This window comes from Necator americanus, chromosome I (genome assembly GCF_031761385.1).
Source record: "Necator americanus strain Aroian chromosome I, whole genome shotgun sequence".
Lineage (NCBI taxonomy): Eukaryota > Metazoa > Nematoda > Chromadorea > Rhabditida > Ancylostomatidae > Necator > Necator americanus.
In genome coordinates, this window is record NC_087371.1 from 1,356,660 (window position 1) to 1,377,006 (window position 20,347).

Here is a 20,347-nt window from a genome sequence, read left to right on the forward strand (position 1 = left end):
GATCATTATTTATAATATGTTGTCTATGGCAAGAATTTATGAGGGGACTCCTTTCGGCGACAACCACAGGCACCCCGTGGAGAAAAAAATCCATAAAGAGAGAATTCTAAGCTCCAGAACTCCAGGATTTCAAGGCGCACGTGAAATCACGTGCGGGTTTTCATGATCATGAGAGGGTTGAAGGAGACAATTCTCCTAGTATTTCACTCTTTCTGTTTCTGTCGGCCAGATTTTCACGCTTTTTTTCGCACAATTTTGTGTTCTGCTTCCAATCTATTTTCACAATTCACAACTTCTGTTTACATAGCCAGTAAAATCTGGAAGAAACCTCAAAAATCCACAGAAACCTCCACTGAAAGTGAAATACAGGCTTCTCAGTGTCATAGAATTTCACAGAGTTAAGTTGAGCTCATTTCACTTCACCGCTGATCTTTTTTTTTTCTGTACGATCAGCCTTATGATCAGCAAATTTTTTTTGATGCATTTTCTTTGTTTTCTTTCAGTTCGTTAGAGTTTTGTTTACTTTCTTGCCTCCTCTTTTCTTAGAACTTGAAATGTTTTCTTCTTCCTTAGAGATTGATCAGAGAATGTTTTCCTTCGCTTTCGTTTCACATGAGCCCAGTGGTCCGACAAAATCAAAGCAGTTCTTTTCTCCGGGAGGGAAAAAAAATCACAAATAACACGATAAATTGACGACGGTCATGTGCAAATAAGCTCATCGGGAGCTCACTAATGGATATCCATCGGATATCCACTGGAGATATCCCCGGAGAATTGGACCTATCGGCGCATCCAACCAGCCGATGCCGGCGCTCGTCACCACTATATGCCATCGTTTGATGCCTCATTTTCTGATAATGCTGTCATGACATCCGCTGGTTCCCTAGCGATAGGGTAAGGCCACCCTATTTTTTAAAAGATTACTTTATTTTTACTTTGTTACTGGGTTTTGTACATCATTTCATCAGAAAAGGATAGAAAAATAGGAAGTTTTTCTCAAAAGTTGAAAGTGGTCTAATTAAACAGCTACGGTAATATCATGAAAATCGCATACAGTGAAGCAGTACATGTACAGTAATCGTGGCTTCTAGCTACATAGTTATTACTACAGTTTTTAGACAGCCAATCAAAAGGAGAGGAAAACGCCGAAAAATTAACCTAACTAAAGGCGGATACCTTTTTTGGCGTTTTTTTTTTGGAATTTTATTCATGATGCTGTGAAAGTCGGCAATTGCGAACAACACGCAAAAACGTTGCATTCTACTAATAATTAGTTTTTCTCTCTTTTTTTTTGCGGATAATTATGCACGGCTAAGGTTTTTTTGTCATAAAGCAGACGGCACCATTTCATTTTCTTCTGAAATGGATTCAGCGTAAGCATTGTCCAAGGAAAAAATCCTCATACTCTTAAGTATTCTGCCAGGAAGAAGACGTTCATGTGATGTTCAGCTAATGGAAAGCGTTTCTTTCACGTGAAACATCTATTAATCAACGAAAAGCATTTCCGGACATGCCCGTTTCATCGTCGTCGTTCGTTCAAGAGCCGACAAGTCAATCGTCTAGCCTCCTATATAAGCCCCTTTTGACTCAATGGTGGTTGTCCGGCGATTCGACGAACGAACGAACAAACGAACCTCACCAGCGCTGTTCCGCCGGAATCTCTGTCAGTTCCAAAACCAAATTTCATCCAGATTTTTGTGTTCCAATGCGAGCATATCTGACTTTCTTTGATTTGGCATCTCGGGAATGTGAACGATTTCCAACTGAGTCAAAGAAAAATGATTCTCATTAATCTTTAGCTGAATTTTCCGGAAACTCTGGATTTTTCCCATACTTAGGATGAGACCGATTTTGTCCATATTTTTATAAAACTGAACCTCTGAACTGTAGTTCATGGGATGACCGGAATTGTTTTATAAATATTGTCTTTTTGCTGGTAATGCTACAGTTTCCTTAAATAAAAAGCTTGAAATTCCACAGCTCTATCCTGTATCAACGTCCTTTTCGTCTTTATTCATTTTTGTCTATTTCTTTTGTTTTTTTTCTGCTCTAATCCTGAATCCTGCTTGAAATTCACCAGTAAATGATAAATAATCACCGGTAAATTCCACACATGAATCCAGAGGAATAGTAAGGATCACTTCTCGCATTTTTGTTCGCTTGTTTGTTAATCATTCCTGTTTTCATATGTCACTATGGTTCTTGCAGTCTGTTACCAATATTCTGCTTTTTTTTTAAAGACAAATTTATACCGTGGATCTACATTATTCAAAACATCACCAGATTACGGTACTGTTAATCGTTGATATGCTGGAAATGTACTGTTAATCAGTGCATTTCCTATCATTTTTCCTATCATATCATCGATAGTCGGGTTTTTTTCCTTGATGTGTTTCCAATTTGTGCGATTAGAACGCCTGCACAGTATTTCTCCATTGTCCACATGGTTCTCCAGTTCAACTCTACCTATTTTTTTCTATTTTTTTTTAGTTTTTTCTCTCAAATTTCATATCGTAGCCCAATTTCATTATGCTCGAGATCATATTGTTCAGTTCATTACTGAAATTTTGTTTCCAGAAGAAAAATGTCACGGCGACGATGACGGTGTTTTTCGTGCTGTTAGCAGCATTTTCCTGGAATCGACTAGGAGAAGCCACGCAAACGATTTTTCGTACGTTTTTTTTTCTCTTACTTCAGCTAATGGGCGTAATTGAAGAAATTTCCCAACAAAATTGGGTGCATCCATTTTTTTTTGCTCGCGAAAATTTTGCAGGACCAAGGCATTGCGTTTATGGAAAAAGATGTACTTGTTATTTAGTTTTCGGGAAGGAAGTCCAAATTTTGCGGGGAACGCTATTCTTGGGAATGTATTCGATAACGTGTGCTTTGAAAAAGGGGTGAAAATTCCGTATTCTTTTTTTTAATCTAATGAATGTATAGTTCATCAGGTACGTTTTTTTTGCGCTCGTTCACTGGATGCGTTTGTGATTGACGGTGTCCAATTTTTTTTATGTCACACCAAAATTTCGTTTTCTTGTCATTAAATCGAGTTCGACGGATCCGGATAGGGTTACATTCAACCGCGACGTTTTTCTGGAGTTTTTCATGAAGCTGACAAGGTCATCGTGAGATAAACTCCTTCCTAGTGAGGCAGCTCATACCGCTGTACTCCTCCCGTGCAGTGCTTTTGTCGTATCTTTTCATTCACATTGAATGTAGGTTCGATGAGCCCATTAATTCTCCCTCAAAAACTTCGTTAACGAATCCCTACCGTAGTTGTCCTAACGTCATCGACAATTTCGAGCACTTCGGGGACGCTTAAATTTTTCCCACGTTGATATTTTCGAACAACTTCACCTTTTCGGAAGCCGTCACATATGTCAAGGGCAGCCAAAGCCCTACGTTTCTTTAAAAATATTCAAGGAGGAAAATTTCACCTCCTCTTAGGATGGGGTCCCTGATATTCTTGACCATATTTTGTGATCTGAAAATTCTCTCAATGAAACTTCTCCCTGTGCGCATTCATTTCAGAAGATCATTTTCCTTTCCACTCTGAGAATTCCTTCATTTTACGCATCCACATCAGAGAAACGCTTTCCTTTCGATTTTGGGAATTCCTTCATTTTCCATTTTCCCTTTTCTTAGCTGGAAATGAACGGGTAATCCGATTCTATCCAGGAGAGGATCTCATTCTCAGCTTAGTGACATATTGAGACGCAACGGCTACCACTCCAACCAAGAGAAAAAATAGGCACATCCATGGATCAACTGGAAATTATCAGCAAGGATTCTTCAATCGTTCCGGCACTCAATTCACGGAACGTGTTCTACCGTTTCGGAGAAATGGGCAGTTAGCGGAAAATCCATCATCTTATCCAGAGTCATGACATTTTTTTTTACAGAAACCCATGTAAGGGGAAAGAAAGAAATGTTTTGAACTCAAATTTTGTTCTTTTCTTCTTCATTTCAATAATTATTAAGAAAATCCTGCTGTACAAAGTAAGATCTAGAAAAAATTTGAAAAATGAGATCTTCTAGAATCATATTTGTTTCCGCAAATTTTCCCCGTAAAACTCCTGGATTTTTTTTCCACTGGAGGTATTTTTAAATCCCTAGTAAAACGATGAGAGTGAGGTCGGTGTTGTGGCTGTGATTCGTATTGACGGATTCATTCAAAATAATAATAATAATAATAATAATAATAATAACAATAATAATAGTAATAATAATAATAATAATAATAATAATAAATAATTAAGGCAACACCAATAAAGGATAATAGTGAGGTTAATAATAACAAAGATTATAATAAGAAATAAGGAAATATTCGTAATGACAAGTAATAAAAGTAATAATTAATGAAGAAATATAATAGGAAATAAAATAATAAATAAAATATCGAAAAATTGCTTTTGAGAAAAGAACGCTAACACAAAAATCATGAAACACATGAAGGATTTCGTGCTCTAAATGACAAACTCAAAAATTAACCGTCTCCACGATTTTTTTTCTTCGTTTTTTTAGGAGAAATTTTCCAATATCTAAAACTCTTATTTTCACGTTTCTATCAACTGGGAATCACATACGTAAGCCCGCAGTTTAACGTTCGTATGTAAAGTCGTAGTACGTGAACATTTAAACGAGTTATCCATAGATTCATCATCTCCATCAAGTTGTTGATTTCATCGTTAGCCGATTTCTTTTCAAAGAACACTTCAAAAAACTCACCTCACTCTTCATCAACATCTATCCTCGTCTCTGGGGACGTTCGTTCCACTCTATCAAGGCAAGGCTCGAGACCCATTTCACTCTGTCTTTCTCAGCGCGATGAACTTCCAGTTACAGGCTGCCTGCTGGCGTCGAGGCTTAATGAGGCACGAGCATCCTCCTGAAATCTCCATCAAAATTGATCGATTGTGGCAATTTTTTTTTCGCCCGCAAATATTTCTAGCTGAACGTGGTGAATTGTTTCATATTTTCTCGTGGACGCGCAGGCCTCCTTCAATGTGGGGGTTTGCAGCCACCATTGGGACTGAGTGCGGCGACTCTGAGAAGGTTTTATCGATGCGTTCCTGAAGACAGATAATCCCCGCACACACACCCTCTCTCTACGCTAGAGCTTTTCCTGCTCAACTCACAGATGCTTCAGTAAGCTCGCGGTTTTAGCGGTGAAATAACGTCCTTTTGCAGTTTCTCTGCGTATCTGCTTTACTGGACAAAATTCTGCCCTCTAGCGGTCTTGATCCGGGGTATTTACCCACTATGGTCATTATCGGTCAACCTGCTTGAACTGCATTACTTTCGCAGTTTAGAGTGTTTCATCTTGAGGAAAATTTTCCTCAAGATGAAACACTCTAAACGGAATTCGGCGGTTTTCGTCACCATTGCCCAGCCTGAATGGCGTTACCGGCGGATTACTTGTTTTACTTCTTCAAAAATTCTTTTTTTTTTCTTTTCACCCAAAAAAACTCCTTAATGTGGTCGACTAATAGAATTTCCTGAAGATTCTACCGTAACCTACACTTGTTGCAAATATGCCCGTCTATTAATGTATTCCTGATCCATGAAAGCGCCCATTTTCGTCGAATAGCGATCGAAGAGCTTTTCAATATGCATTCGAGAGAAGAAATGTGAATTTTGTAATATTTTTGTGATTTTCGGACACTGCCATAAACTGTCTTCACCCAAATTAACCTCGGATCTACGTTCAGTTCCCAGAAATGTCCTGAAACCCCTCCGAATGTGATCACTGCGGAATTATAGAAAACTCCGATGGCTGCTAGTGGAATTTCTGGAAGATCCTACTGTAGCCTACATATGCTGCGTATAATAGCCGTGTCGGTGGTTTCAGTGCATCTCAGTCGTTTAGGCCCTCATTACTTTTTTTTCTCTCGAAAAATCGATACAAAACACTTATAGGTGCAAAGGTTGTGTGAGAAAAGACGTTCTCGTTCGTTTTGTTCCGGCAAATAGTGTGTGTGTGTGTATGTATGTGTATGTAGGTCCTTAGAAGAACCGCCCATCTGCGCGCTGCTCGACCGAACAACGAGTATCCACTTGAAATCACCGCCTCGACATCTTATCACTCGAATATTTTTTTCTCGGTCCTGACATGAAAAAGATCGTTGCTAACTGTTTCTATCCTTCAAATAATATCCTTGGACAACAGATCTTTGGCTTTCCATTTGAATTTCTTTGGATTTCTGTAAAAGAATTCAAAGAATTCATATTCTTTATGTTGCATTGCTCCTTTCTGCTTTTGTTGTTGTTTATTGTTTCTTTAAGTTTCCTTCTACTCGGTTACGAGAACTAGTCCCCTAGTATGTGCTATCGTACCATGCATTTCCTTCCTCTACTACATGTTTTCTCTAAAATCCTCCAACTACGCTTCAGACTCTAGCTGCTTCTGGATTCTTTGAGATCTAATTTCAATCAGTACTACATGGAACATATGAGACGCAGTACGAGAACTGGTCCTTCTAACTTCTCCTCCTCGACTTAGTGTTAAATACGGCCGTTTTGCGGCGTGATCTTATGCTTTGATCCTAGAAAGATTCTTCGATCCTAGAAATCGCTATCCCACAACATCCTAAGAGTTTCCGCGCTAAGGAATGGGTCTTCGCTATTATTTTTGGATTATCTAATTCATCACCGAACTCGAAAATGAGAACTTATTTTCCATTTACTTTAGAATTTCGATAAATAGCAAAGAAAATATACGTATCGTCAGTTTTTTTTTGCATAATTAGATGAATTACAAAACAACTACCGTACAACAAGCGCAACAACGATTATTTGGAAAGAAACATGCTGAATTTAGAAATTTTAATCGAAAAAAGTTATACATGGAAACTAACTAATAAGAAATTCCATTCAAATGTTCCACATCTCGGTTCAACCACAGCTTCATAATTAAAGCTTCATAATTACCTACAAGAGAAAGACGGAGACTTTTAAAGATATCTCCTTAGAATTCTAAAGATGAAGCAGTGCTTTCTGAATGGGGACTGATTTCCCGTTATAATTTTGTTCGGATAACTTTTTGAAGATAAAAATTTCGTAATAGCCGAATTCCCGAAAAAAAAATTCTATCAATTCTCGGCGGAAACTTATATGCGCTGAGGGGAATTTTCACTTTTTGTTGTTGTTCACTCTTTGAAAACATTTCGAAGAATTAAGGTTGAAAAGTGTTTCTTGGTGCGAACCCATTCCTCACCACTCTCTCCGCATTTTCTGCGTCGTAACTCTCTTAGAATTATGCCAGAGAGCCTCATTTCACAGGAAATAGTGCTGCTCTTCAGCTAGAAAACCGTTGTTTGCGGATTTTTCATAGCGTGGTTCCATGTAAAATTTTCTTGCAGCGGACTACCGTAATACAAAAGCTGCATTTCAAGAAGTGGTTTTTTTTTTCTGAAATTCTTCTTACTGTTAGACTTAAGAGTCTTTTTTTTCTCGAGGTGCGATGTCAGCTGCTTTCTTTATTCCCGACTATACAGTACAAGAAGATTTCATTCTTTTGTGCAAATAGTTGACGGTGCTTCCGCAGCAAAACTTGAGTATAGAGTACTTCAGCGTTCAATTGACATAACTGCAAAGTTTCCGTTCTTTTTCTAAGATGTACGTTGTGCGAAAGTTCCGATTTCAATGTTAGGTCAATAAACGAATGTTTCGACTCGACTGTAGGGACTAGACTTTGAGGCAATTTCCGTAAAATTCGGTCTATTTCTGAGGAATCCTCCAGAATTCCCATGTTTTCTTTGAGATACTGTTGCGAATTAGCTGATCGGTGAACTGTTGACGATTAAGGATGAATTACTTCATCATTATCCCAACCTATGTGATTTTCTGGACGCTCATTCTAAATAGCGGCTATGTCGGAGTCTCAGTGGCATACCGAGCTGCATGCTACTGAACAAACAAACTCTCAATGTCAAAACGATGTGCCACCAGGGAGATCATGCGCTGATTTTTCACTTATTCCACCAGTATCCGCATTGTTTTGCGCATATCCTCTATTAGCAAATAGTTATTCCATGGATATTCCAACTAAAACTTACTTAATCGAAGGACTTTCCCTCTTTTTCCTTCTTTTTTGTTTTCGGAATCAATAAAATAAGAATGTGTGAAAGCATGAGCCATTTTTAAGTTAGCGCAAATATTGACTTTTTTCTAAGTGAACACCTGGCGTTTTTCCGGTTTTCCCTGCAATCCTCATCACTCACAACGTAACGGTGATTTCATTGAGAATTCGCTCGCGGTATTGTTTGTTTTGGAACGGATAGCGTTTTTAATCCATTCTGTTCGATCGTTACGATGTCATTTTCATTACGGCTTAATGTCAAGACTGTGCTGACTGTTTGTGTAATCCACAAACACAAATTTCCACGTGATACAGGAAATTTCCGGCTCTATCCTCTTCATCAGCCATATACTCTTCATATCATGAGGAACTTGAGTTTTGTGCAATTGCACACATCTTTTCCGAAGTCCTTAACTATTTCATTTCCGAAGTTCCCAGCAGAAGATACTGCTATTGTGCCGCAAATTCATTTCGAATGATCTTATAGTGACTGGGAAGTACTACCGCAAATCTGCGGTCCTGTCTAGTACAACATACCGTTCTACACATATTGACGGTACTACGGCAGGACTACAGCAGCACAATATCATAATCAATGGTCTACGCAAACTGATCTTAGCTTCCACCTGCTTCCAGATTTTCTACCAGATCCCAAATACATAGTTCTGCTATCGTTCTGTGCTAATTTTGAATTCACCCCGGGATTTTTTTCACCTTCTTAGATTCGGATCAATAAATAATATACTGATTTGCCAATCAACACTTCTGCTATGGCCATCCGTTGTTTATCGGCATCTTCGCAATTGAATAAGGCGAGGGACCATTTAAATGTTTTACAAAGATGTCTGTTGGTGTTGATCCATGTCCTCTCAGGATTTTTTTTTTCGGATTTATCGCCGTAAAACTACTTCTATTGTTTCTTTCGCAGTAAATTCTTTACCGTAATGCACGTTTGTCTGCACGGAACATACGTGCACAAAGCACGGTACCCTTTCGCTGATATGCACTTTCTGTCTTCAATCACAGCTTAGCAATTTTCTCGTGAATGATTGCCGATCTGAATTTACAAGTGAAAAATGCGTTTGATGCGTAGAGCCAGATAATTGCACTACTACTGTAGGCATTACCGTGAATCTTTCGCCAAAACATCGGGATTTTCCTAAATATCCACCTTGTTCAGGTTTTTCAATCACGTTCAAATCTCTAATGTGTTTCTTTTTCCACTACAGCCTTTCTTTTTGCTTCGGAATTCCGAATTTTTCATCTTCATGGCGAAGGGACATTTTTCTGTCCAGAATATTCCCGACGTTTGTTCCAGTGCAGTAGGGACCGTTTTTATACAGTACTAAGCAAGAATCTTTTGAAATATTTCACGTCCTTACTAAATATTTCCGTCCGTGATCTGTTTTTTTTCTCGCTGTAGCCTTGTTTTGCTTCGGAAATCCGAATTTTTGACCTTCAAGGCGAAGGGGCATTTTCTTTCTCATATCCATCGTAGATGTCATAGTGTTACTGCCGTAGGTGGTGTGCGCATGGAACGCATGCGTACATTGGAACGTGTGGTGGAAACCCGGATAGACCTTCTGGAATGGGAGTCACCGGCTCCGAAGGAGGATTGTGCAGCATGTCGCGCACTCGACTGCGACATCATCTTCGCACTTCTGTTCACCATGGTGATCGCCTGCCTACTGGTGCTAATCATGGTATTTTGGCTGAAGGGAGTACTGCAATACGAGGAGTAAGTAGGAGTTAGGAGATCTCATGAATAAAAAAAAACCAGAGATAAATTAAAATGAAAGTAAAGAGTCTTTTTAAAAAATAAAATAAAATAAAGAAGACACCTTGTCAATCGCAGCCGCATCCAGTGAACCTTATGCTACGTATGGATATTTGTGCTAGTTGTCCAAACGTTTAGAATGTGATCGAGTTTTTGACGAGAAGAATCCACGGGGCGAATTTCAATTCCCGTTACTGCCAAAGGAACCCACTGATAATTCCATAGATAGAAATATCACACTTCCGAGGAACTTACAGGTAAGTTTCTCAAAAAGAAAAGGAAACTAGAACCATCGTTGATAAAATCCCACTTCCACAGCTGTTTAGGATTTCAGTCAAAAAATATCCAAAAATAGTTCAGTTCTTCGAAAACTATTCTCACTTTTTCAGGATGATTATAGAAGTTTTTACTGCATTCATTTCTTGCCTACGTACGTTACAGTAATCTATAGGTTTAATCCTGAAAAATGAATATTTAATTGTGAAAGAGAAAGAGATTTAAAAAATTATTTCTCGCCATTTCCAAGACGATTCATGGTTCCGGAAATTGTTTTCGAGACTATTAACATTTATTTTACCATTTTTACGCGTGTTATTAACTATCCAGATCCTAGGCTTTGTTCTCTTGATCAATCAATATCTAGTGCTGATGTCAAGGCGTTTTAAGCATTCAATAAATGTCGTTAATATTGATCGTTTCAGCAAAATCATTCGGCGTGTTAATGAGCGCGCTAGAAAAAATTTCTTCTGCTGCAAAGTTTCTGGAAGGATTATCCACCATATCTATTGAGCCATTTGTTCTATATAATTGCAAAAAGCATAGAAATATAAAATTATTAAAATAACTGGTGCAACAATAAGTAAGTATGGGTGGTCTGAACAGCCTTAAAGGCGATGGAAAGAAGGAAAGTGATTCCGTCAACTTCTTCCTAATTGCCGTCAAAACGGCCCGGAAGATACGGCTTCGAGCGTTCCGGCGCGCTATTTTCTACAACGAGTTCGATTGGAGCGCCCCAGCCTTGTGCGCGCGCCGCATCTTCCGGGCCGTTTTTTTATGGCAAATAAGAAGAAATGGTCGGATTCACCCTCACCCCCCCCCCCTCTCCATAATCTACAATCCCGTATAGGAATACTCCATCTGGAATCCGTACCACCTCAGATTCGTGTGGTGATGCCTTTAAGGATTGCCGCCCCTGTAATCTACGGTTACTACTCTAACCCACGCAAATTGTTGTGATTTTTATGGAGTATAACTACATATATATTGATCTTCAGACATAAAAAGGCACAATCGATTACAATTACGGTTAATAAAATAGCTTAAAGGCATTACCCCACGAATCTGGTGTGGTACAGGTTTCAGGCGGGCAACATCTATACGGGATCGTAGATTGTGGGGAAGAGGGTGATTCCTCTCATCTGTCCCTGCATCACTGTAAACAGATTGGCTTCAGAATGCAGTTCCTTACGATGTCCTCTATTGCAATGCGCAACCTCTGCGTTTACCCCCGCCTGCGATTCTTCGAATGAAATGAATTGCTTATCAGGGCGTCCGAATGGATTTTCGAAGAATCGCAGGCGGGGGTAAACGCAGAGGTTGCGCATTGCAATAGAGGACATCGTAAGGAACTGCATTCTGAAGCCAATCTGTTTACAGTGATGCAGGGACAGATGAGAGGAATCACCCTCTTCCCCACAATCTACGACCCCGTATAGGTATTACCCGCCTGAAACCCGTACCACCCCAAATTCGTGGGGTGATACCTTTGATTCAATTCAGGATAGCAAATCTTGTGCAATAATAATGTAATAACTGTATGATGGAGAACTACAGTACCCTACCGTACCTATGCGAAATTCATATTCTCCCTATTTTAGTGTGTATACACGTTTGTCGCGGGACCGAGGCAACGCGTGAAACTAGAATTTGAACATTTTCATCTTGCCGGCAGTTCCGAAAGGTTGGCGGATATTGATTGGAGACCAGTTCTCGCAGAAATTCGTTCCCTATTCGTTATTATTATTCTATTGTTATTCCGTTCAGCTGCGAAGTTGAATACGTTGACATATATTCGGAGCTTGAACGTGTGGAATCCGATCTACTGTCAGCGTCTTTGGGTGGTAGATATTGCGGTACCGTATCACCTCATGTCAGAATAAGGTACGGTAATTTCTTTTGAGTAACTTCAGCAGTTTTCCCGTTACCGCCTTTTTCGTACAGTCTCCATCGTGTCCTTGTGCTTGTGTTCCATTCACGTGCAAGAGAAGTTGATCGACAATTCGGCTTTCGCGGACGGTATTCGTTCATACCCGATAGTAAGTGCGTTTTTCTTCTGGTCTACTAACGATGAACTCACCAGTCGATAATCGATTTTTCAGCAAAATATCGAGCTGGTACATCGATTAACGGTGAAAACGAATGCAATTTCCTCATAGAGGCTTCTAAACGTAGAAGAGGTGCTATTTTTTCGCCAACATATCCTGGCACCTATCCAAAGGTTTCGATTGATTTCACAGTCAATCAATCAAATGGCTTTCAATCAGCGCTTTTTCTAGAATTTTCATTGCTCATACTTGCTCAAAGGAAGACCCGGTCAGCGTATACGATTGTTCTTTCGCGATTTCGATATTTACTTTGGCGGTGAACAGTAAGTCTCGTTCGCATTGATCGTTCCTATTATTGATTTTTCGTAGGATAGGATATATCACATGAGCAATTTTTTTCAGTTGTCCTTATGACTCTGTCACTATATTCGATGGTCCCACTACGAGTTCTCCAATTATCAAAAAGGTTACTTTTTTTTACTGTTCATACATACTGACATTCAAAATTTTTGCGCTCCGGATAAAACCTAATCAGTTTTTTTTTAAAGTCCTTTTTGGAACTTTTTTCCCTCTATTGCCTTATCCAATTTCTTCTTTTAACTTTTCTTTTTTAACTCAGAAATGTGAAACTTTTAGGAAAACAGTATCTACTTCGCCCATAACTTGAAATTAATATAAATCTCGGAAATCGAGCGAAAGTAGAAGAAATAAATAGAGAATAAATAAAATACAATGTAATAAAATTCTACTAATAGCGTTTTAGAGCTGATCAAGCTATCGATCTTATATTGATTCGCAAACATTGATTTTCTAGGTATGTGGTCTTCAGCAACGAACAGAAATGTACTCTGTGGGCACAGAAGCGCTTATTCATTTTAACACAACTAATCCATCCAAAGCTGATCCGAGAGGGTATGGATTACCAATCGATGGAAAGGAGAACTGAGTCACGCATCGATTTATTGATTTTTCAGATTCGTTATAGAGTACGAATTTTCTAATAGATTTGTGGATGTGGCCCAGTTGTTGCATGGACAGAAAGGTGTCACACATATGAGAGGAACGGAATGCGATGTCCGAGTGGAGAGTAATCGAGAGACCACACATTACATCTATTCCCCGAAGGTATGTCTGTGATTACGGTAATGCGAAAGAGGAGGAGTAATGAGTACGGCAGAAGTACAGTCTCTAATTTACAATCCATAAAATCCATAAAATTTCAGTTTCCCGACATGTATCCGTTAAATACTACCTGCACCTACATTCTTGATGGGCTACAGGGAGATCAAAATTTGGAAAAAGTAATTCTTACATTTGAAGAATTTGCCGTGCTTTCTGACGATGAGAGGTAAGGGTGTGCTCTCTTCGAAGGACCCCTCAGATCAGTACCGTACCACCGATTCCAGTATGATAATCACGGAACCGCCACATATAGACGACATTGCCTGTCCGGCTGCTTGGGTGGGTGTGGCCATATCGGACGCGACAATGAAAGCAACTCTGTCCTCAACTGATGAAAGTAATTTTGAGACGACCTTGTGCGAACGGATACCCTCTCGTAAGCAAGACCTTTATTGATCGATCGATTGATTCACATCTTTAAGAAAAAATGTAATTATTCCAGTTTCACCGTTAATGGGACCTTATGTGAGCGCTGGTCCACGTATGGTGGTTCAATTCGGGACGACTGACAAGCTTATCACCGATGGGCTTCACCCTATTGGATTTAAGGCGAAGGTGGAATTCAAGACTGGTAGGTCCCGAGTGGATTTCTCGTTCAAGAAATTTGGCGTATCACAAAATTGACGATGTTGGGATCTGTTTGGACAAATATAGAGTTCGGCCGTAGATTTCCACTGATCGTTCTAGAAAACGGCGTGGAAAACGGCCTTACTTCTTACGAAGTACATGCTTTAAAACTTTAGAACACCCTTGCTTAATACTTGGTTTTCAACCGTATGCGACGCGTCTACGTGCGTGCGGCCAAAAATCAATGAGGTCCCCTCAGCAGCCTATTCAAGTGAAAAGAATGAAGAGGCTGCTGAGAGGATTGGTGCACGTGCTCATCCCATGCCATGATCTTTTTTGTCCCATTTCCTACTTCGTCGCTCATCTGGGTAGTTCTGTGGGCCCTAACAAACTTAGTAAGAACAGGTAGACGACGCCTTTGCTCAATTTCCTTGAATGTAGCAATTAAAACCTTAAAAGTAGGGGTGAAAGCAGAAACTTGTAGGACTGGAAAACGGAAACTGCTTCTGGATTTCAATAACTATTGATTTTTTGAAATTTTCAATAACAAAATTACGGTTTTAGGTCTGCTCTGTTCTGGTGCGTACGTAAGTGCCACTGACACGCACCGTAACAAAGTCTGCCGTTCAAAAGTTCCATTGTTATCCTATAAACAGATTCCTGGAATTTTAGACTTTGGCGTCACCGGCGAGTCTATCGGCACCTCAAATGAATGCCTTTTCCGATTCCGTGGCCCGATGGGATTTTTCAACAGTCCGAGATATCCTGCAAATGTTAGTGATTTCTAATAGATTTATTAATGTTTCCGAGAACTTCTCCACCCTATTCACATCCGTAGGCGAAATTCACAGACCAGTAGGCCTCTCATTTCTCTAACCTATGCGGAAGAAATTCAAAAATTGTTCAGTATCCGCTTGATACGAACTGCACCTACTTTATCGAGGGCAGACCTGGCCAACAGATTCTCATACATTTCGAGCAATTCGCGCTCTATCAAGGAAAAGATGAGGATCGGTGAGTTCGGATGCATTTTTCTTATCTGCTTTTTTCCAAGACTACTATTTTGACTACAGAACAGAGCTTTCTGTTCGCAACTCGAGCAGAACAATACGTAATGAGTCACCGGTGCATCACACATCACATAATATAATACATATAATATTAAATAAGAAATTATTTCCAGGTGAAAATGTATTTCACCTGAAAAAATATTTTATTTAATATTTTTTTCATGCAATCATTTAAGCTGCAAAGATTGGTTGGAAATCTATGACGTGTTCCAAGATGGTGGTGATGAGCGGCTTGTTTTACAAGGTAAGTCCCCAAAGTTTCCAAAAAGAGTCCTTATCTAAATTATTCTGAATTTAAATCTCTTTTTCCCCTTCAAGTACGGTGCTTAACGTTTCATTAGTGATGGAATCTCTAAGGAAAAATGAGAAGAATTTCTGCTATCGTCACGTTATTTTACTACTTTCCAGCCGAATTTTTGACACAACATAAGAAAACGGAAAAACTTGACATGTCAAGAATTTAGAAATCTATTTAGTTAGGTTTAACTTTGGACGATATGCCTGTAGCACTTCTTAATATTATAAAGTAGTCGCGAAATCTCTAGAAAGATTCCAGATTCTTTATTTTCTCATCCATTTCTGTCTTTAACAGTGATTTTTCTTTCTTTTTTGCCTAAATGACCTAAATGACTTATTCTGCGACTGTTTGCTGAGAGTTGCAACAAACTGGCAAAAGGTGCTTAAAAAAACCATTTTCGGAAAGAATTTTGTCTCATTTTAAGCGCAATAAAAGGGTTAACTACATGCCGTTGATTAATTCCTATGGGGATTTTTCGCCGTTCTATTTCAATTCTGAATTGTATGAAGTATTAGAACGCGTGTGCAGTGAATTACAGGGCAAGCAGATGTGAAGAGTCGGTATTTTTCTCTGAAAGAAGTCTAGTACCAATTTATAGACACCGGCGGAATGAAAAGCTTGGTTGGCCTGTGACGGTTGAGAGCCATCGATCGATCATGTGCTCACCGAACCTCTTACCTAAGCCGAACCTCTTACCTATGTACTCTGCTATACACTCTTCCCTTTTTTAGCCCCCCTTTCAGCATAACCACCATAAAATTTCTCATCTCCATAAGCTTTTCGGCGTCCAATTTGTACAATTAATTCTGATGAAGGTTTCCCAGTTTTCATTTTTTCAAAATTTTCACTGCAAACATATGTAAGCTCAATTGCAAGGGTATTTTTCTTTTTCAAATGAAGCTAAGAAGGTAATACTTACTGTAAACAAACGTTGAGAGTGACGACAAATAAATAAGGATGAATTCCAAGAATGTTTTTATAAAAACATAGAGTTAAAAGCATTTGCACTCCAGTTAGAAGCAATCCACTAAAAAATTTATCCATTTGCAAAAATTCCTGAAAACGCTTCGGACCTAGTTCTGAGATGTAGAACGCATTCTCCCCTGCCTTAAGTTCCTTGTACCCAAAGTATACTTTAGGAAATTTCTAGAAATAGGTGATTGAAGACGAATCGAGGATTTTCAGAACGTTACTGCTCTGACACCCTTCCCGGTCCAACGGTATCTGCGTTTGGCGCTTATGCCATGCGAGTGGTGTTCAGTTCGGATTCGACGGGAAGCGGAAATGGATTCAAGGCTCTATACGAGATTCGACCTGCTGCTAAGGAGGACATTCCTTCACACGGTACCTGATTTCGACTTATTGATCGTTTCAAAGCCGACCCTGAATCTGAATTCTCTTCAGAAACAAAGGAGCCACGCGGTGAAGGCCCGTATCGATGCGGACGTAGAATTCGAGCAAGTGAAACAACACCCACTGGTTTTGTAATGTCTCCAAATTATCCAGTAAAATACAACAAGGATGTGCATTGTGATTGGGAGATTATCGCAAGGAATGGATACAAGGTATGTACATCTTTAAAAAGAAATAAAACATCATCAAAAAGTTTCCCAAATAACCTCCCATTTTCCAGATACTCCTTACCATGGTAAAAATGGAGATCGAAGGTGAAATGACATCAAATAAAGCATATTGTCAAAAGGTGAGACCTCAGACTATGTATCACACTTATTGATAGCTGAAAACGATCAATAACTAATTGAACGATCCATTCCAGGCTGTTATTCGTGTCACCGGTGCCCCACGTCCCGAGTATTGTGGTACGAATCAGAACGTTTTCACACCGTTTGTCACGAAAAATAACACAGTACGCATCAGGTAGGTGATCATGTATTGATCACGTATATTGATTAATTGATTTCTGTGGGTCTAAATTTGTTGAACATCGACATCGCGTTCAGCTTTCTGACAAGTCCTGATAAAGTGAATGGTCTTAAAGGTTTCAACATGAGTTGGACGGAAGTGAGAGAAGTGAACGGTGGGTACTCGGAAGATTTTAGGGAACGGATCTAGAAAAGTATTTGAAACCTACTGATTAAAAGTTTGCAGATATGAGTGAATGCTCTTCACCGAATGAGTATATGTGCACTTATAGTAAATTATGTATAAGTTCGTTGTTGAGATGTAATGGTGACGCGAATTGTGGACATCAAGACGATACGGATGAGACACATTGTGAGTTTGACAGAACAGAGCGAACTCACGCGGTTGGACGGACAAAAAGAAGAGAAATGACTATAGTGAAGTCATTTCACTCACTCAAGAAAAAAAACTTCTATACGGAAGTTCATAGTTACGGGAATAGACAAATTTCCTCCGAGGAACTAGGCGCATGTACTTGTGTTTAACCGAGCAACCGCAATGCGTTCTTGACCTACAGTATGCCTGCAGATCAACCTCGGATAGAAACGGTCTAAGTTATAAAAAAAAGAACATTGTCAGACCAACCGAGCTGCAATGAACATGCTGCGGTCGTCTGGTCAGAATAACGCACGTACTTGCGCCTGAATTTCGAATTTTAAGGAAAAATGTCGGATCTCCAAGGATAACAGAAAGGAACATTCCAAATCCAATCGTTGCTCTACTCTTCACTAATCAATTAACATATTTTGCACGGCTTGTTTGAAAAAGTGCTAGAGATGCCAGAAATGATTAGTGATGGTGGTGGTGGTGGTGGTGGTGATGCGAGCCATGTACAGAGATCTAGATTTTTTTTTCAATTATGTTGCGGATTGACAAAAAGATTACGGGATACGGGTGCACAACGGGATTATCGATCTATGGATTCAAATGGTAAGTATTGATCTCACACCTACTACCTGCATGTTTTTTTCTTTGAGGTGCACGAGTGCAATCATCCGTCTACGGGTCGCTGTCATTGTTGTTCACAAATTCGGCTGCTATGCTTCAGCTGAACGTCGGTCTACTCTACGGGCTTATTGCTGTGCTGTCGAATGTTCATCTGACAGTGTGCTGTGCAAATAATGGTTATTGATTGAACAATAGTGAGTGTTCCTAGTCGCATTCTAATAGCCGATAATGATGACAACTTTTATCGCTGAGCAGTTATCAAAACAGCGTCTAAGGGTCTCGTATTGGGTTAGGGTTTAATCAATATTCTCCCCATTACCGTATCAAATCTCTTATTCCTGGGTCTACAAAATCCTACAGGATACTGCGTTTATCCAGTATACAAAAGGCCTTTTTTTAACAGATTTTTTTTAAAAAGTTAATCTAGTGCTCTGCACTGTTTGTTTGTAAGACTTTTGTCCACTTGTTTGACCTCGTCAGTGATGAGGAACTGCTACTGTAAGCTGCAAACTGATTAATAATCGCATTACTGTTGTGAGTTGGGAAAAAAGTCTTCCAAGTAACCCTCTCACAATATTTTTAATACCGGCATGGCTTGAAGTGTTGTCCCGAATGGTGGATTTCAGTAGTCGGACCTGTGTACTCGTGCGGAACATTGCCGTAGGAATCCTAGCTTTATTCTCCAGAACTCCTTGTAATTAGGCCGCGGTCTATGCGGAGCGTCTGAGTTTTAGTGGAAGTTATTTTTAGAATTAAGGAGAGAAAAGAGTGGGGACCCTATCATCTGCAACTTCGGGAGCTTGCCCCCAAGTAAAAATCGCAGATTTTGTCATTTGAATTCTACCATAGGTCCGACTTCTTATGAAAGCGACTGAAGTAGGGAACTAATGACTAAATAGATAAATTTAGCATGTTAATATCTAGAGGCTTGCTAATTATAGCTCAAACTATAAAACTTATATATAACTAACTATATACTACATATACTAACTATAACTATGAATATGTAACTATAAAACCATATTCCGGTTGGACGGTTAAAGGCATCACCCCACGAATCTGAGGTGGTGCAGATTTCAGGTCTTATAAGGGATAGTAGACTATGGAGAGGAGGGTGATTTCGTCCGCTTCTTCCTAATTGGGCGCACTATTTTCTACAGGGAGTTCGACTGGGCGCCGCACAAAGCTGGCGCGCTCCAGTCGAACTCTTTGTAGAAAGTAGTGCGCCAGAACGCCTGAAGCCGTTCTTCCGGGCCGCTTTTTTACGGCAATTAAGAAGAAAAAAAAAGAAAAGAAATTACCCTCCTCTCCATAATCTACTATCCCTTATAAGAATACTCCACCTGAAATCTGTATTGCCCCAGATTCGTGGATTGCCTTTAAGGCCAAAGCCGTTACCCGTCGGTTTGCTGGTTGCCAGTTGGTTCGAACACAACTGGCGCCACAAATAGATGCATCCATATACAGATAAGCTGGTAGTGTTTACGGCGGATTGACGCACAAATGGACTAGTGAAAATACCCCGGTCCAATTTTTTTCATCGCATATTGTTCCCCCGTCTCCGTCTCCTTCTACAGAATATCCTTACGTAATTTTCGGTTTATTCAGGTGCACGTAAGGAAAGCACCACCGATAAAACTATAGTCATAGCCGGAGTGTTTTGTGGTGGCACGTTCTTATTCATTTGCATCTTTTTCTGCTATTTATTCAAATCGAAATTGGAACGAAAGAAAAAACGACAACGAAGCCACGGATCACGTCATCGTCATCGACAACCGTATCGATCGCAGAAGCCTGTTGGGAAATCGATAGCCGATTCGTGAGTTTCCTCTTCGTTTCCAAGGAGACTCTTTCTCAGGAAAGAGAGCGAGTGCATGAGTAGCACGGTAACATCCACTTTATACAGTATACCAATTACGGTAGGATCAAGCTGCTGGTACACGGCGCACGTAAATCGTTTAGGGAGCTCCCATCACCAGCCACATCACGTTTCGTTCATCATGATGCTACCGGAATTTTGCCGCCAATCACACTACATACTATCAACGATCAAGACCAAACTTTCTATGGATAGGTGTATCATTATGTTTTCGATCGATTCATCGACTTTCTTTTTCATGCATTCACAGAACGGGTTGTTAAGTTTTTTTTTCAACAGAGTATGTAATGTAAATGAGA

General features: G+C 39.7%; 2 protein-coding genes across 3 annotated transcripts in view; one reads left to right on the plus strand and one right to left on the minus strand.

Annotated features, from left to right (window-relative positions):
- Window positions 1–5,616, minus strand: part of RB195_004163 (uncharacterized protein) — a gene marked incomplete at both ends in the record, with an annotated part of 26,708 nt that extends 21,092 nt beyond the window's left edge. Inside the window, 2 exons of the mRNA XM_064179943.1 lie at window positions 4,729–4,734; window positions 5,522–5,616. Of these exons, the coding sequence (XP_064033163.1) occupies window positions 4,729–4,734; window positions 5,522–5,616 (101 nt within the window). The remainder of the gene's footprint in view (window positions 1–4,728; window positions 4,735–5,521) is intronic.
- Window positions 2,530–20,243, plus strand: RB195_004164 (uncharacterized protein; the record flags this gene model as incomplete). 2 transcript variants are annotated; one of them, XM_064179956.1, is made up of 24 exons in its annotated part: window positions 2,530–2,671; window positions 9,996–10,114; window positions 11,735–11,817; window positions 11,901–12,017; window positions 12,078–12,172; window positions 12,236–12,354; window positions 12,413–12,504; window positions 12,584–12,647; window positions 12,996–13,093; window positions 13,156–13,306; window positions 13,405–13,529; window positions 13,588–13,739; window positions 13,806–13,934; window positions 14,603–14,703; window positions 14,838–14,944; window positions 15,177–15,244; window positions 16,484–16,642; window positions 16,703–16,863; window positions 16,932–17,000; window positions 17,076–17,176; window positions 17,260–17,336; window positions 17,408–17,533; window positions 19,778–19,988; window positions 20,132–20,243. In XM_064179956.1, 24 exons carry the CDS (start codon window positions 2,530–2,532, stop codon window positions 20,241–20,243), a joined length of 2,778 nt encoding a protein of 925 aa, XP_064033164.1. The 2 variants fall into 2 exon arrangements, with proteins under 2 accessions (XP_064033164.1, XP_064033165.1); XM_064179957.1 differs by lacking the exons at window positions 2,530–2,671; window positions 9,996–10,114 and adding exons at window positions 9,613–9,783; window positions 18,199–18,345.
- Window positions 20,244–20,347: the final 104 nt, after the last annotated feature.